The sequence below is a fragment of the Aspergillus nomiae genome (genome assembly GCF_001204775.2).
Source record: "Aspergillus nomiae NRRL 13137 chromosome Unknown contig00041, whole genome shotgun sequence".
NCBI lineage: Eukaryota > Fungi > Ascomycota > Eurotiomycetes > Eurotiales > Aspergillaceae > Aspergillus > Aspergillus nomiae.
The window spans coordinates 57,125-72,747 of NW_015378096.1; the positions used below are offsets into that span (position 1 = coordinate 57,125).

The following is a 15,623-nucleotide window of genomic DNA, read 5'->3' on the forward strand; positions in this document are numbered from 1 at the left end:
CAATGATATCCGCAATTGCATCTTTCGGGTTTGACGAATTAGTTGACTATAAATATAAAATATACATACCTGTAATCACTCTGCCAATCCTGGCTCATATCGGCGCAGTCCTGATTATATGTACGCTGTATATCGGAAGCTAATTCAGTCCATTCTAAACATGTGGTCAGGGAAGGGCTCGAGAGATAATGCACAGTTGTATATGAGAATTTTGCATTCTATATTTGGCTTGTGTTTTAAGTAAGCCTTCATGTGCTAAAAACAACCCATAGCCTTCAATAACTGGACAGGAAAAGTACAAGTGTAGATAGTATTATACATAGAAATCAAACTGGTCGCGTTACATTTAAGCGTCGGTCTTCTCATCACTTGGGCCCTTCTGCTCCTCCTCCAGGACGCTCCTCCTGCTCTCAAGAGTGAAGTACAAGCTCTTGCCAGCGCCCTCCAAAGTGTTGGTGACGCTAGATGCCATGCTTTGCAGGGCCATAACAAGCTGTGACCGCAGACCATCCATACCACCCTCGATACTACCAACCCACTTGGTCTGCTCGACATCAAACACCTTACCGTCCACACGCGCGGCAAGAAGAGCCAGCTTATTCAGACCGTTCTGGACAGGCAGCTCGTGCCATCCTGGGTTGGCCTTGCGAGTGGGAACAGGGAAGCCAGCAGCCTTGGGAGCAAGGACTGTCAGCGCAGCTTTGAGATGTTCCGGAGACATCTGAGGAATGCTCAAGACTGCAATTGGTCCAACCAAGACTGGTGCCAATTCGTGCTTGCCCTTCATACGAAGGACGGCATCGTGAGCCGCGCGGGAAAGGTCGTGTGACAGAGTGGGATCGTCCCTCGATCCAGAGAGAGGGACTTCGGCAGACGTTTGCGTGATGGGGTCGACAGCGCTGGGGGTCTGGCCGGCTTCGATCGTGGAGGTGTTGGGTCGGAAATACTCGACGATACGGAGGGCAACCTCAAAGATGCTAGTCTGAACAATTTGCACCTTGACGTGAGGAGCAATCGGAGGGAGGGAGCGTCCCTCGGAGGCAATCTGCTCGTCCACTTTCTGCAAAGCCTTGCTCAATTCTCGCCGGATGGCAGCCCACTCCACCGACTGAAGGTTATCGTGCTGCAGAAACACCATAAGAGGTGTAGTACGGATGAGCGATGTATACTGTCGGAGAAGCTGCGACCGACGGTACTCGGGATTGCGATGTGAGGGAGGTTGAGACGGAGGAAATCTAGCAATGGGGGCAGCAGAGTGTGTCATCTGTTCTGGCGACGCGGCGGGGGTCGTAGCTGTCGCAGCGGTACTCGCGTATCTTGTGAGAATGGGCAGCTCATGTTGACAGAGGAGCCTTTGCCGGCGGAGCGGCTGGGGGATGCAGCCACTTGAAAGGCGAATTCGTGGAGGCATTGTGAAGAGAATGGAAGGTATTAGTAGAACTTAAGCTTTTGCACGGTTAATTTATCCTGGGAGCGGCTCCTGAGAGGGACAAGGGCGCCTGAGGCCGGTGAAATTGGAGATACCGACGACAGTGACTTCCGCAATATACAACTTGGACGAAAATATGGCACGAAATCTTGGGTTCCCGAAAAGGCATAGCGGGATCTCCGGGCGGTGAGTTTATGCCTACACCGATGACGGATTCTTACACTCGCATCTGTGCCTTCAATTCGGAGCTTTCAACGGTCTAAGGGGATATATTTTGCGATTTTCCTATAGCCAAGATGTCCGCTGCTCCTTTTGACCTGCAACCCGGTCAAGTCTCTATCTCCCCCCTCCTACAGAAGCTTGCCTACCCCTCCGAGAAGCTTCCTGTAGATGCTGCAGACATTGCTTCAGCATTCGCATTGATTTTCGAGGATCGCCTCTCTGCTATACAGACGGCAGCTCTTCTGACACTTTTACACTCTACTGGAAGAGATCGAGATGCAGAGGTTATCGCTAGATGCTCCCATCGTATGCGTGAAGCCGCTACTCAGGTCGACAGGCCCGCCTTGAAAAAGATCATCAAGGCCCGCGGTAAGAAGGAGGGCACTTACAATGGAGGCCTGGTAAGCATTGTTATGCATCCGCAACTCATATATTCAAAATAACCTGATATGTGGTCTACCTTAGTGCGATATTGTTGGTACTGGCGGAGATTCGCATTCCACTTTCAATATCTCTACCACTGCATCTATCATCGCCTCGCCGCTTATCCTAATGGCCAAACATGGTAATCGCGCGCAGACCTCTTTCTCTGGATCCGCAGATGTCCTCAATGCTATTCCGCCAATCCCTCCGAATATTTCCGCTGTCAGCGCCGAAAACCTTCCACAGGTGTACGAGAAGACCAGTTATGCATTTTTGTTTGCCCCCAACTTCCACCCGGGCATGATGTACGCCAATGCAGTGCGCCGCGCATTGGGACTACGGACAATTTTCAACTTGATGGGCCCACTGGCTAATCCTGTTGACTGGGCCATTGAGGCTAGAGTGGTCGGTGTGGCCTACCAGAGCCTTGGACCTGTCTTTGCCGAGGCCCTGAAACAGAATGGATGCAAAAAGGCAATGGTCATCTGTGGTGAGGAGGACCTGGATGAAATCAGCTGTGCTGGAAAGACCAACTGCTGGAGACTCGTTGAATACCCTAACCCTGCATACAAGGGTTCGGAACATGATGACTGCTCAAGTGACGAGGACGAGCATGAAGTACCCCGCACTCTGGTCAAATTTGAAACTTTCTCACTACACCCATCAGACTTTGGCCTGCCAACTCATCCCTTGACTGCCGTATTCGGAAGAAAGATGCCCAAGGACAATGCAGCCAAGATTATGAGCATCCTGCGGAACGAACTGCCTCGCGATGACCCAATCCTCACCTTTGTTCTTATGAACGTCGCTGCCCTTCTTGTTATTTCGGGTATCTGTGAATCCGACACTAGTGACATGGGTCCCGGCGATGATGGCCAGGTGATTACCGAACGTGGACCAGGCGGTGGGCGCTGGAAGGAGGGTGTCCGGCGAGCCAGATGGGCCGTCGAAAGTGGCGCAGCCCTTAAGTGTTTGGAGGGATTTATTGAAGTGACGAACAACCTTCAGTAAACCATTTCTTTCGCAACGGTTTCGGGTCTTTCTTTCTCTTTTTCATTTTCTCTTTTTAGATTATGTTCACAAATTGGCCTAGGTAGAGGTATAGGGACATGTGTATTGAATGACGGAATTAATGATTTTACTCATGGAAATCTTCAACACGAGCACCTTCCGCCGATGCGCAGATACAATGAGTCCCTTTCAACAAAGGTCATCTGTAGAACCATCGCCGCATCGCAATATCCAATCTTTTTGTCCCATCAAACTCCAAAGCGCCACCAGAATGCATAACACGATACGATCGTAAGAAAGGTATAAAGCCAACGTCGCGCAACCGGTCTATCCCATTTTACCGAGCTTCAAACTGAACCATTCTGTAGAACCAAACAAAGTCAGCACACACCCAATTAGAAGGTTTATTAAAAATGACAAAAGAGAAGGAAAAACCCCCACCTCTTCGTCCTTTCCTTGTACAACACACGATGACCGCATTCCTTGCAGCGGATCTGGTCACCCCTCTTCAACGAGACACGAGCATTGCACTCGCCACATAGATAAGCAACCATAGGGCCGTCCAGGGAGCCTGCACCGGAGTCAAAGGCATTCTGTCCGCCCAAAGAGGAAGGAACCTGGTAAGCTTCGCGAGACATAGTGGGTGGGTAGGTTTCGACGTTCGTCTCTTTGGGAATATTAATATAAGCGGATGTGGACGACGGAGGTGTTGTCTCGCGACTTGGATTGCGACTTGGAGGGAGACTTGACTGCGGGTTTTGAGGAGCTTTGGATTGTTCTGGATATTCTTTGCGCAAACCTAATTTTGCTGAGTCAGACTTTTGATGCTGATTGATTCGGGACTAGCCTTTTTCGGATAAGGCGCTATGTTAAGACCGTGGATTGTTCCTGTCCTTATCATTGTCAGTATCTACTCAGATTCTTAAGTAGTCCGTCAGAATTCGTCTACCATGGGTTATGCCAGCGTTGAAATGAATTAGTCAACCAGTGGAGTGGGATAGCAGGGAAACAGAAGTCACTAAGCTCTTTCAAAAACTACGCGGAGGTCGTTGCACTAAGGAACCATATATATAACGACATTCTATTGAATACTCTACTGGGCGATTATTCAATGACCTATGGATAAGTGCGAAATGACTGAGGTCATTCTCCGTATATCTGCCACCCCTTGTTGTGTCTATATTCCCTCTGCTATAATAAGGTTCAACTTTGGTGTGATTGTTGTCACTGGTCTCTTTTCTGCGCAAGCCGTTCATTCCTTCTTGTTTCAAGATCACCTTCAACAAGCCATTTGCTGGCCTCTGTTAACTGAATCATGTTCACATATTGCTTGAAGAGCATAAATGGTGTCGAAACGTGAAGGAGACACCATGGAACAGAATCGTCTATTTTATTTGCACTGCAATAAATGTAAGTATAGGTTATATTATGGGGTATATTAATCGCTCAAGATCTTACCGAGCCACCTCCATTGCCCCAGCACTCCAAGAGGAGCTCCAGGGCGTTAAAGGATCGGATTGTGATGTCGTGAAGTTCGGGTTGTTCACCGACGATGGCGATGACGAGAATGAGAGTAAATATAACGCAATAAAGAAGAGCTCATTCAGCGCACACACTGTGAAAAGGACTTTCTATATATATTGTTAGTTTTGCAAAGAAATTACGAGCGGGCTAACGCCAGCATACCGTGTTAGAATAGTAGATCCGCATGACCCACGGCCGACTGTCATCGATCTGCTTGTGGCTCTGGCGGTTTCCGCCCATTGCCAAGGTCGCATACATATGGATATAGTGACTTGAATAGTCCAAGCTAATCAAGCCCTGAAAGACAATACTCCACCTGGGAAATGCGCTCGCCAAGAAAACTAGCAGGCAAGTTGTTGTACATCGGTCTGTAATCATATCCAGAACCGCACCGAATCGTGTTGATTGCCCTAGTCGCCGGGCTGCAGCTCCATCTAGGGCATCAAGGAGACAAGAGACACTATATAATAGCGAACATGTTCGTGGGTGCAAGGGCATGTAATAGAGGGATGTGACGGCGAGAACCACGCGGGTGTACCCTAGGAACCTTAAGACCTACTCGGGGGTTATCTCGTCGCTGATAAAAGAGACATACCGATTAGGTTGGGCACGAAGAGGAAAACATTTTCATCATGATCTTTATGCCGTCCAGCATTGCCTTGTGCTGATTGACTGGCCATTAGGGCGAACTTTCTTGGTGTTATCCGGTGAGTGGATCAAAAGAAGTTTGGTAGATCGAAGTTGCAGTAGTGTCGATTGATTAGACTCGGAACAGCTATAGTATATCATGGAATTTATTTAAAATTGCTGGGTCACGCATTAAATGAAAGGAGAGAGATAAGGTATTATATACTAGGGTCCTTAGTATTTGTCCCGTGACAGGCATAGTGCCAACGGTAAGCCCCGAGGCTAAAATCGGACCTAGTGTCGGCAATATAACATACAAAGAGGGCATCATTCACTCGTGAGAAGGTATCGTTGTCTGCAACGAAAAATCGCTAGTCTCTATAGAGCACCTATTAGACTCATTAAATATGACCGCCCATAACGCGAAAAGGGCAAGGGCTGGCGCCTGCTCGACTTGCCGGTGAGTGCACCAGTACAATCCTCCCCTCGGTTGAAGGGTTGATATAAGGATAGCACTGAATGAGCCTCGGATTCAGTAGTCGAAAAAGACGATGTATTCCTGGGAATAAAGGAGATACTTGTCAGCTTTGTCACTTATTGTCGGTTCCCTGCAGCCTTGACCATCCTACAAGGCCAGCCAGAGTGGCAGTTCAATCGGCACAAGGAAGGGAGAATCCCACTCCTGATCGAATGCCACTATCATGGGAACCGGACTTTTCGGAAGCACTGAAAACACACGAAGTCTTACATGAATTGGTTGGATTATATTTTCGCCACATTCACAATATTGCCCACACCATGTTCCACGAGCCGAGTTTCATGCGCCATATGAGGGAAGGTACAGCATCCATGAAACATGTCTACGGCATGTGTGCATTAGCTGCCAGGTATGTTCTTACGCATTCGGGATAGTTGATCATTAGGCTACTCAGATCGATGACCGTAGATTAACAGGTTCTCTAAGAACCCGGTTTTCCATGGTATCTCACCTTGCTCCCGTGGTCAAGTTTATGCCCTCCAGGCCATGCGACTTTGTCGCCAATGTACGGATACTCCAAGCCTGGAAACAGTTCAAGCATTGCTTTTGATTGGATATTTTTTTAGTGGTGAAGCTGATAATCAGAGAAAACACATATATGTTGGACTCGCTCGGCTACACGCCGAAGCTCTGTCACTCTGGGGTTCTCCCACGCAGTCAATTTCTAATGCGGTAAATCGAGAAGAGTATCGTCGAACTTGTCTCTCCGTTCGGATTGCCACCCACTGGTCCGCTTCTGACATGTTCATGGAACCTGAGGATACGTGCCGCAGCTCAGAAATGATCCCAGAAGTAGATGATGTACTCTTTCATACCCTGACTTCTGCCGAGTTGCTGCGGAAACCCCAATTAGCACCTGCATTTCGGTGTGATATGTGGGCTCAAATGGCACGGACGCTTGATATCTTCACCAAAATTAATGGATTACTGAGACAGCTTAGTCGGGGCGTGATTACTCTCGATGACTATTGTCAGGAGGCCCCTTTACTAGAGGATCGCCTTAACCAATGGTACAAGAATCTACCTGAGCACTTGACCTACAGCTACAACCACATCATTTTCTTCTTGGAGAGGCACCTTGGCCGAACCTTTCTGTCTATGCACATTGGATACTATCATTTTCGCCAGATGCTTTTCTTTCCCTTCCTCAAGGCGGGTGCAAGCCGAGATGCAACCACAACCGAACCTAAAGCAGTCAAATGCAATGAAAGCGCGGCTACAGTTTCGGAGATTTTAAATTATGCCACTAGCCTTGAGAACTGTGAGCTGGACTATTTCATATATGGACATATTGCTGTGGTCAGCTCTTGTGTTCATCTCCACTCTTTACTCTTCAGCGATGATCTCTCAGAGCTCTTCATGGCACGGCAACGTCTCATTCTCAATTTCAAGTTTTTGATGAGAGTAAAATCGTATTGGCCTATAGTTGACTTCTCTGTAAGTCTTTTTCCTACCAAACGTTATATAACTCTCTGTTTCTTTCTGTCTTGTCATTTAGAAAACCTTCAATATGGGTCGAAAAGGCTGATCATAAACTATTTTAGGTGTCTCGCCTACGAACTTTCCAGAACTCTTGCCGTAATTCCATATCTGATCCATTTGTTTTAGACAATTGGATGGCCCGTTTCCTTACAGAACATTCTTCTTCGCTTGCAGAGAGACAGACACACGACTCGGTGTCATCGGGTTTCGGTGCCGAAAGGCTATCTACGCAGTCTGCTGAGTATATCGAGGAGCTTCCTGGTATCGCCCAAAGCTCGGGGACTCTAAATACCCCCAATCCTGTGGCACTGGAAGGATCTCAATCGAAGGAACCTGAGAATGCCTGGGACGGCTTGTCTTATCTTATGAATGATCAGAGCATCACTAATGAGGCTCTTGCTGATAACGCAATTGACTGGCTACTGAAAGACTAGGATGCCGTGAAGGTGGAGTTACAGTCATTTTGTGAGACAAGCATCCATGACTGGCTAGAATGTCAATGTTGATACCAAGGAAATGGCTGCCAGCAAATATGCTAACCTTTTCCACCACATAATCATACAACTGCTTCCACATGGGCAGACTTGGTGTCCTTCGTCCCCGCGATGCTTTGTCCATCATCCATGTCCTCGGCTTTATCCCCAGTATTCAAGGCAGAAGGAGGGTCACCAAACAGCTCAGCGATCTGTTCCAATATTTTGCCTCCAGTCTCTGGGAGAAAGAAAAAGTAAATAAAAGCAGCCACAAAGTTCGTGGCAATGAAAAGTGAATAATATTTCCAACTGACATTCTCCAGTGCGGTTGGTGTGATCTGCGATAGGACGATTGCAGCGACGGATTTGCCGAACACAGCAAGCCCAAGCCCGGTCGAGCGAAGAAAGAATGGGAAGAGCTCTGAAGGGACAACCCAAACCATCGCATTGAAGAAGACTGCATAAGCACAGGAATAGAGGAAGATCATTGCGATGGCCGCACGGGCACCACTGAGATCGCCACCACTCTTGTCTCCATACACAGCTGATAACGCCATGCAAATGGCAATCAAACACGACAGGACCAGTGAGCCTGTCCACAATGTGCGAGTACGCGGCCACTTGTCCGCTACCACAAAGAGGTAGATGATCTGACCGATGACGCCCATGAAGCCATAAACTCCACTGATCAAAAGCGAAGTCTTTCCGGTAAACCCTACCGTCTCATAAAAGCTGGTTTGGTAGTTTTGAATGACTTGAGACCCGCTAAACTGACCCATGACAACAATAAAGCACGCAATAAGCGTGCGGTGAAGATAACGACGGGAAAATAACTTAGCACAAGCAACCTGGAAGCTTGTAACCTCAGTTGCTTCTGCTTGTATCTGTTCCCGGATCTGTGCGAGTTCTTGAGACAAGGAGACCTCATCCATTTCAGATCCTTGCAGCATTGTTAGGACGGCGCGGGCTTCTTCATAGCGCTCACCTTGGATCACTGAAGAGCTTGATCATTAGACACTTGCTTCAAAAAGGAGAGTCCCATGCAAGATGATACGGCGTGACTTACACCAACGAGGGCTATAAGGTATAAAGCAGCACCCAAGGACAAGCAGCAGAGGGCCAGGAATTTGCATTGCCAGCGGAATTCGCCATTGGGCGTCGTCCTTAGCAAATGCGCCCCCATATCCGATCCAGTTGGCTATGCAGAAGCCAATGGCAATCATGAAGCCCTGCAAGCCAACAATGAATCCACGTTTATGGGGAGGGGACACTTCGGCGATATAGATGGGAACAACCGTCAAAAGCATGCCGCAGCCAATTCCAGCGAAAAATCTTCCTGCAATCATCATTCCTGCATTGACAGCGGCGGACTGAAGAACGGCACCGATAATTGCTGGATAAACACATCCGTTTAGCAACAGGTTCAATCAACATAGCACCAACAAAAGTTGAAGGGTTATTTTCGAAGCACGGAAAGGGGGCAAGAGGACTCTTACCCACTACGGCACTTCCGCAAATAGTCCATCGCCTACTAAACTTGTTGGCTGAATACCCTGCTATGAATGTACCGAGAGCCTGACCAACATTGTACAAGGAAACAATGGCCCCTAGCAAAGTGCTTTATTAGTACCACATCTTAAAAGGAAGCAAAAAATGAAGCAGAGACATGTTACTTTACCTTTCAGCCCAGCATTCTCACCAATTGGTCCGAACATGGTATACTTGAAGGTATCATGGCCCAAGGTGGTTGCGATGATCCCTGATAATCGTCAACGGCCATTGATGATCTACCATGGGGTTCAATGGAGACGTACCTGAGTCCACTCCATATACGAAGCCTCCCAGAGCCACCACCAGTGTGATCAAGACAAGGTTAAGGGAAAGCATATCTGCAATATCCAAGTGGAGGGGGGCAGCCTGCTTGTTGCGTACATGAATTCGCTGCACCCCAATTCTTCCGGTCCTCTTTATATACTGTCGACTCTTGCCTTCTCCGCTTAGTTATACTGTCTATACTGTCTATATCGTCTATGCGGTGGCCATACCATCAATACCCCATGGGGTAGCCATAGCCTTGATTCGGTTACTAAGGTTAGCCCTAAGCTGGAACCATGCGGGGAGCGGCGGCGACTCTCCAATGAGAAGCCGACAACGCCGCCGGCATTCTTTTGTATGTCCCACTTACACTTCTAATGCGCTGATCACCTGCAGCCTGGGTCTCGCGTTCGCTCTCCAGCTCTTCATCTAACTGGCCACATGGCATGCATATTGCTCCATATTTCGGGGTCTCGGACGAATGTGTTACGAGGCGACCCATACATCGGCAATAGACACCTCGATGGCGTATTCATGAGAACCGTATAAGAACGGACGACGAGGGGAAATATGAAGCTCCAGGAGTACTTCGCTTCCCACACTTGTGGAAAATCTTAACATAGTTTTTCTTTCACACTGTCACCTGAATTTACCACGTACCCTCGTTATGATAAGCCGACTGGCTATCGCACCCCCCTCAGCCGAACAACACCCGACTGGCTTTGGTGTGGGCAACGCGACTCCCCGCTTATCCTGGAGATTCCTTAACACAAATGAGGACTGTCCACTAGGATGGGAACAGACTTCGTACGAGATCCAAATTGGTCGGTCCCAAGACTCACCCATAGAGACATATGAAGTGGCCAGCAATCAGTCAGTCCTGGTGCCTTGGCCAAGCTCCCCTTTACAGTCGCGGGAAAGCGTTCAGGTGCGAGTTCGAGCTCACGGTACATGTATTGAGAAGACTCAAGCGGAACCTACAAATTGGTCCCCTTGGTCTACGATTGAATGTGCCCTGCTCCATCGTGACGACTGGAAGGGCCTTCCCATTTCCAGTCTCGAAGCTCCGCCTCATGACACCCCCCTGCGGCCAGTACGATTTCGCAAATTCTTCCATATCTCCGGTACAGATACCATCAGTCGGGCTCGACTATACATCACCAGCCTAGGAGTGTATCGCGCCTTTATCAATGGTCAGGTGGTGGGCGATCAATGCATGGCTCCTGGCTGGACAAGCTACCGACATCGCCTTAACTACCAGGTTTTTGATGTCGCAGCTCTACTAAATCGAAGCGGACCAAATGTAATCGCGGTTGAAGTGGGCGAAGGATGGTATGCTACACGTCTAGGATTCCGTGGTGGTCGCCGAAAATTGTATGGCGATAAGTTAGCGGTACTGGCCCAGCTAGAGGTGCAGTCTGAGCAGGACAAGTCCTTTTCACTGGCCACCGATTCTACCTGGACATGTCACCCAAGTGCAATCCTGCAGAGTGAACTTTATGATGGCGAAGTTTACGATGCGCGAGAGGAGAACCCTAATTGGAATAGTGCTCTTGAGAGTATTGATTCTTCTTGGAATCCTGTGCAGGAGTTACAGTTCCCATCAGCAACTTTGGTAGCTCCGGAAGCGCCACCCGTGCGCGTGACAGAGGAGGTTAAAGCAGTGGAAGTTCTACGTACTCCATCAGGAAAGACCGTTGTTGATTTCGGTCAGAACCTTGTCGGTCGGTTGCGTGTCCGCTGCATAAACAAGCATGAAGGCGAGAAAGTCACCTTCACACATGCGGAGGTCCTGGAGCACGGCGAGCTAGGAACTCGCCCATTGCGAGCCGCAAAGTGCCGGGATGAATTTATCTCTGCTGGAAGAGAAGTCACGAATTGGACTCCGCAACATACCTTCCACGGATTCCGATATGTGCAAGTAGAAGGATGGACTGACCAAGATCCACCCTTACTTACAACCCTTGCGGCATTGGTAATGCACACTGATATGACTCGCAGTGGCTGGTTCCAATGTTCACACCCGATGGTTAACCAGTTGCATCAGAACGCCTGGTGGAGTATGCGCGGGAACTTCCTCTCCATTCCAACAGATTGTCCCCAGCGAGATGAGCGCCTCGGATGGACGGGAGACATTCAAGTTTTCTGTCCGTCGGCAAATTTTCTCTACAATACGGCCGGGATGCTGGGGCACTGGCTGGAAGATGTGGCTGCAGAACAGCTTAAAGACGGTAACGGCTGCGTTCCACCATTTGTGGTACCAAATGTGATCAGCGAGGAGTTGTGGCCACATCAGGTACCCCAAGCAATCTGGGATGATGTAGTTATCTTGACTCCTTGGACTCTCTACCTCTCTTACGGAGACGCAGACATCCTCCGCCGACAATACCCCAGTATGCTGGCCTGGATCGACCGAGGAATAAAACGGGGTCCCGATGGACTCTGGGATCCCCAAGTGTGGCAGTTAGGAGACTGGCTAGATCCAACAGCACCGCCAGTCGAACCAGGTGACGCCCGAACAAACGGCACACTAGTTGCCGATGCCTATTTGGTCCATGTCACTTCGGTCATGGCCCAAATCAGTGAGGCCCTAGGCGAAACGGCAGACGCCGCCCGATTCCAGGCCGATTCCAACCGACTAAAGGCAACTTTCCAGGAGAAGTATATCGCACCGTCAGGCTTGCTCGTTGGAGACACCCAGACAGCACTAAGCCTGGCACTCATGTACGACCTCCACTCAACGACCGATCAGGCCATAGAAGCTGCAAACCGACTCGTTCTTCAAGTCCGGCAAGCCAAGTTTCGAGTAGCCACTGGGTTTGCCGGTACCCCGATCATCGCCCATGCACTAACCAAGACCGGCCATCACCAAATCGCCTACCGCATGTTGCTAGAGAAGAGCCGACCATCCTGGATGTACCCGATCACCATGGGAGCAACCACGATATGGGAACGCTGGGACAGTATGCTCCCCGACGGATCCATCAACCCGGGCGAGATGACCAGCTTCAACCACTACGCTCTCGGCTCCATCATCAACTGGCTTCATTACAGCGTGGCTGGCGTGCGTCCTATCGCTCCTGGATGGAAGCAGTTCCGGGTTGAACCCATCCCCGGTGGTAGTATCGATTCAGCTGAAGTTGCCTATGATACGCCCTACGGGCGAATAGAATGTCGATGGGCCTTCGACAAGGCAGAGGATCGCTTCAGCTTGGATCTATTAGTACCTCCGAATTCGCGCGCGCTCGTCATCTTACCTAGCGAGGAAAGATGGGAAAAGAGGGTCGCCCTGAAGGCTGATGATGAAGATGGTACATGGATTGGATCTGGGCACCACCAGTTCTCATGTCGATGGAGCGTGGAGAGTCACCGTGGTGATTGGCCCCCTAAACCCATTATTCCTATCATGCGGAAGCCGGGGCCGGAGACCATTGCTTGATGTGGGTATATAGACTTAGCTTTCTACCTTTAGACATGCATGTTAGCGATAGAATTGAATGAAATACATTGTTTCAGAGAGCAATTTAGAAGCATGAGACACCTGGGTAATGTGTCCATCAAATCTATCATGATTTCAAGATAATTGCAATGAGTTCAAAGCCCTTCCTACTGGATGCTAAATACTTGAATCTCCTAGCATAAAGGAAAAGATTACTGAGCATGAACGAGAGTGGAACAATGACAATATTTTAGAATTCGATGACCATCTACATGCTAAAATTGCCACAAGGAGACAGCACAATCATGTCTCTAAGAAGCAAACATCTATGCCAGTGCAGCCTCCAAATCCATCACACTAACAGTGACCTTGTTCGACTCTCCTTGAAGCACACCGCCACCGTTCAGCAAGAGATAGTTATCCTTCTCCTGCAAGATGCGCAACGACCGAGTATAGCTCGCGCTCTCCGGAGTAGAGATCTCCGTCCATTCGCCTTCACCCAGGGCCTGGTTGACAAAAACAGAGCCCAAGTTGCCGCAGCTGACAACAAGGGTGCCATTCTCACCGCCGAAGGGAGTCCACACATTGTAAGGGGAACCTGTGGGCTGAGTGCCACTTGACACAACGAGCTTCTGGTGTGGGGCCGCGAGGAAGTTCTCAGGGTCCGCAGAGATACGGTAATAGACGGGGAAGGAATAGTCGGAGGTGCCGAAGAATGACCCATATTCGTAGGTCATGATGAATTCACCAGTTGGCAGCTGTTGAGGCGGGAGTCAGTTGTGTATGTGAGCGAGAGAAGGTTAGCAACATACCTTGGTGACAACGGGCATACCCGGGCGATCAGTGTAGGTAGGATATGTGCTAGGAACAAATAGATCGTGTCAGCCATGGATGTGTTTATTTTGTATCGAAAAGAGCTTGCCAACTTACACATCGTCGATTACATCACCCCAGTTCTTCAGGTCAGTCGTGGTTTGGTGAACCAGCTTCTGGCCATAGGTTTCGTTGGCTCTCTGGTCCGAGTAGAAGCAGATCAACTTTCCATTGCTGTTGAACGAAGGTTAGAGACTGGTCTGGGGTAATGCACAATCTAGTATCACACTTACTGGGCAAGAAGGAATGGCTCCCAGACTGGGGTCAATCCGTTGTTAGGAAGTGCTTCACCTCCGGCAGCGATATGGCTCACAAACTCCCATGTGACGCCAGAGTCGCGAGAAGCATACAGATCGATCTGTGTAGTCGCGAGGTCTGTTGGGATGCTGCTCCCAGCTAGCAGGATGGTACCAGCCTCGTACGATCCAATTGACTCTTCCAGGTAGTAAAGGAACGGCTGGTAGCGCAGGCCTAGTCCATTGGCTGTATCTTCCACACGAGACAGTTCGCTCCAGGTCTTACCGCTATCGGTTGAGCGATAGATCGGGAAATAGACCGCTGGTGGCTCGGGAGAGTAGTTTTCCCAGGTAGCTAATAGATCTCCATTGGGTAATTGGAGGTTGCGAGCGTAGAGAGTACGAGGAATGACATAGTCAGATGGCGGACTGAAGATGGTTACCTCGGAGAAAGTAGTTGGGGTCTCGGCCTTGGGGATGCTCGCCGCAAGAGCCAACGGCGCGGCTAGAAGGAAACGGAGGAAACGCATTAGTGAAGATTGAGAGTCTATACGAGTCTAGTCGAAAGCATACCTCTCTCATAAGAAGGACGGGGGCTTTTAAGCTGCCTTTTATAGCAGTACGGCAATTCTCGTGACCATTATACTAGAGTACTTCCCCAGACCCCAGATCGATGTTCGTGCTTGTGTGGGGAAATGCCATGGACTCATCCCACCGGAAATACTCCAAAAATGGCCGAGACAAGTCTTTTGGTCTTGTATAGCTTCATGAAAACCCCACCAATCGCACAGCTGACCAGGAGCAATGACCATCTTGGAAATGCATTTAGGAACGTGAACATAGTTAGACGATGTCATACTATTTTCTTGGTGACCGAAGAACATACGCAATCCGAGGTCTTCCATGTAGGCGATTGGGACGCTGTCTGACGTATGAGGTCTCTGTCGGGATCATGCAATACCTTTGTAGCAGTTCAACTGTCTTTTGCTGCGACATTGTCTGGAGATGCCCAGGTGGAAGTGAACAGAAGAGCAACAAACAAACATATATTCAGTGTCACATGTCAGCACCTGATCTTGTCCACATGAATAGTGCTGAAATGCACCATGACTAGAATGTGGAGAAAGGTATTGATATCTCACAGAGCTCCTGTTATATTCGACGTCTGTATCTCAATTATTCTTATGATTGACATGATTCGACTGAATATGTGCAAGTGTTGATCCAGAGAGGTGTGGCTATTGGGATGACTATAGATGGATTCGATTTTTCCGTTCTTGTGTTTCTTGGGAAAACGGTAAGCCAATACACTTGGATTGTACAGTAGTTTAGCCTGAGCCACATAGATGGCATAGATATAATTTTATCCATGATAATTCACAAGAACAAACTTTTAAAGCAGTATTTACTTCTGGACTGAGATGAGTATACAAGAAATATCTTAACCCTGGCTTATGTATGCAGATAACAAAATCTCCTTCAATCTCAATCCTCGATGGTCTAACGGTCATGATTTCCGCTTGTCATCTCA

At 48.9% G+C, this 15,623-nt stretch overlaps 8 protein-coding genes across 8 annotated transcripts; 3 read left to right on the forward strand and 5 right to left on the reverse strand.

Moving 5' to 3' along the window:
* Positions 1–346: 346 nt before the first annotated feature.
* On the reverse strand, positions 347–1,411 carry ANOM_002197 (mitochondrial 54S ribosomal protein uL10m; the record flags this gene model as incomplete). The annotated part of the gene is made up of 1 exon (XM_015547454.1): positions 347–1,411. The coding sequence occupies one exon, from the start codon at positions 1,409–1,411 to the stop codon at positions 347–349; it is 1,065 nt and encodes a 354-aa protein (XP_015409884.1).
* Positions 1,412–1,657: 246 nt separating this feature from the next.
* On the forward strand, positions 1,658–3,085 carry ANOM_002198 (anthranilate phosphoribosyltransferase; the record flags this gene model as incomplete). Its single annotated transcript, XM_015547455.1, has 2 exons — positions 1,658–2,052; positions 2,117–3,085. Exons 1-2 carry the CDS (start codon positions 1,726–1,728, stop codon positions 3,083–3,085), a joined length of 1,296 nt encoding a protein of 431 aa, XP_015409883.1. The 5' UTR covers positions 1,658–1,725.
* An 83-nt stretch (positions 3,086–3,168) lies between these two features.
* Positions 3,169–3,743, reverse strand: ANOM_002199 (Rpo12/RPC10 RNA polymerase subunit family protein). Its single transcript, XM_015547456.1, has 2 exons — positions 3,527–3,743; positions 3,169–3,447 (listed from the first exon to the last, which is right to left on the reverse strand). The coding sequence occupies exons 1-2, from the start codon at positions 3,721–3,723 to the stop codon at positions 3,423–3,425; spliced, it is 222 nt and encodes a 73-aa protein (XP_015409882.1). The 5' UTR covers positions 3,724–3,743; the 3' UTR covers positions 3,169–3,422.
* A 566-nt stretch (positions 3,744–4,309) lies between these two features.
* On the reverse strand, positions 4,310–4,867 carry ANOM_002200 (CDP-diacylglycerol--inositol 3-phosphatidyltransferase; the record flags this gene model as incomplete). Its single annotated transcript, XM_015547457.1, has 3 exons — positions 4,310–4,484; positions 4,544–4,716; positions 4,772–4,867. 3 exons carry the CDS (start codon positions 4,865–4,867, stop codon positions 4,310–4,312), a joined length of 444 nt encoding a protein of 147 aa, XP_015409871.1.
* Positions 4,868–6,034: 1,167 nt separating this feature from the next.
* On the forward strand, positions 6,035–7,690 carry ANOM_002201 (putative C6 transcription factor; the record flags this gene model as incomplete). The annotated part of the gene is made up of 3 exons (XM_015547458.1): positions 6,035–6,123; positions 6,191–7,211; positions 7,319–7,690. The coding sequence occupies 3 exons, from the start codon at positions 6,035–6,037 to the stop codon at positions 7,688–7,690; spliced, it is 1,482 nt and encodes a 493-aa protein (XP_015409870.1).
* Positions 7,691–7,812: 122 nt separating this feature from the next.
* On the reverse strand, positions 7,813–9,799 carry ANOM_002202 (sugar porter family MFS transporter; the record flags this gene model as incomplete). Its single annotated transcript, XM_015547459.1, has 6 exons — positions 7,813–8,723; positions 8,796–9,122; positions 9,226–9,336; positions 9,408–9,488; positions 9,544–9,717; positions 9,775–9,799. 6 exons carry the CDS (start codon positions 9,797–9,799, stop codon positions 7,813–7,815), a joined length of 1,629 nt encoding a protein of 542 aa, XP_015409869.1.
* A 412-nt stretch (positions 9,800–10,211) lies between these two features.
* ANOM_002203 (glycoside hydrolase family 78 protein) lies at positions 10,212–12,983 on the forward strand (the record flags this gene model as incomplete). The annotated part of the gene is made up of 1 exon (XM_015547460.1): positions 10,212–12,983. One exon carries the CDS (start codon positions 10,212–10,214, stop codon positions 12,981–12,983), a length of 2,772 nt encoding a protein of 923 aa, XP_015409868.1.
* Positions 12,984–13,309: 326 nt separating this feature from the next.
* Positions 13,310–14,622, reverse strand: ANOM_002204 (sialidase family protein; the record flags this gene model as incomplete). Its single annotated transcript, XM_015547461.1, has 4 exons — positions 13,310–13,741; positions 13,796–13,844; positions 13,914–14,030; positions 14,090–14,622. The coding sequence occupies 4 exons, from the start codon at positions 14,620–14,622 to the stop codon at positions 13,310–13,312; spliced, it is 1,131 nt and encodes a 376-aa protein (XP_015409880.1).
* Positions 14,623–15,623: the final 1,001 nt, after the last annotated feature.

Excerpts from the sequence above, each read along its gene's own strand:
- ANOM_002199 (XM_015547456.1), bottom strand. The coding sequence starts at position 3,723 with ATGTCTCGCGAAGCTTACCAGGTTCCTTCCTCTTTGGGCGGACAGAAT. Across the intron at positions 3,448-3,526 it reads TACAAGGAAAGGACGAAGAG|AATGGTTCAGTTTGAAGCTC; the intron begins GTGGGGGTTTTT and ends TTGGTTCTACAG.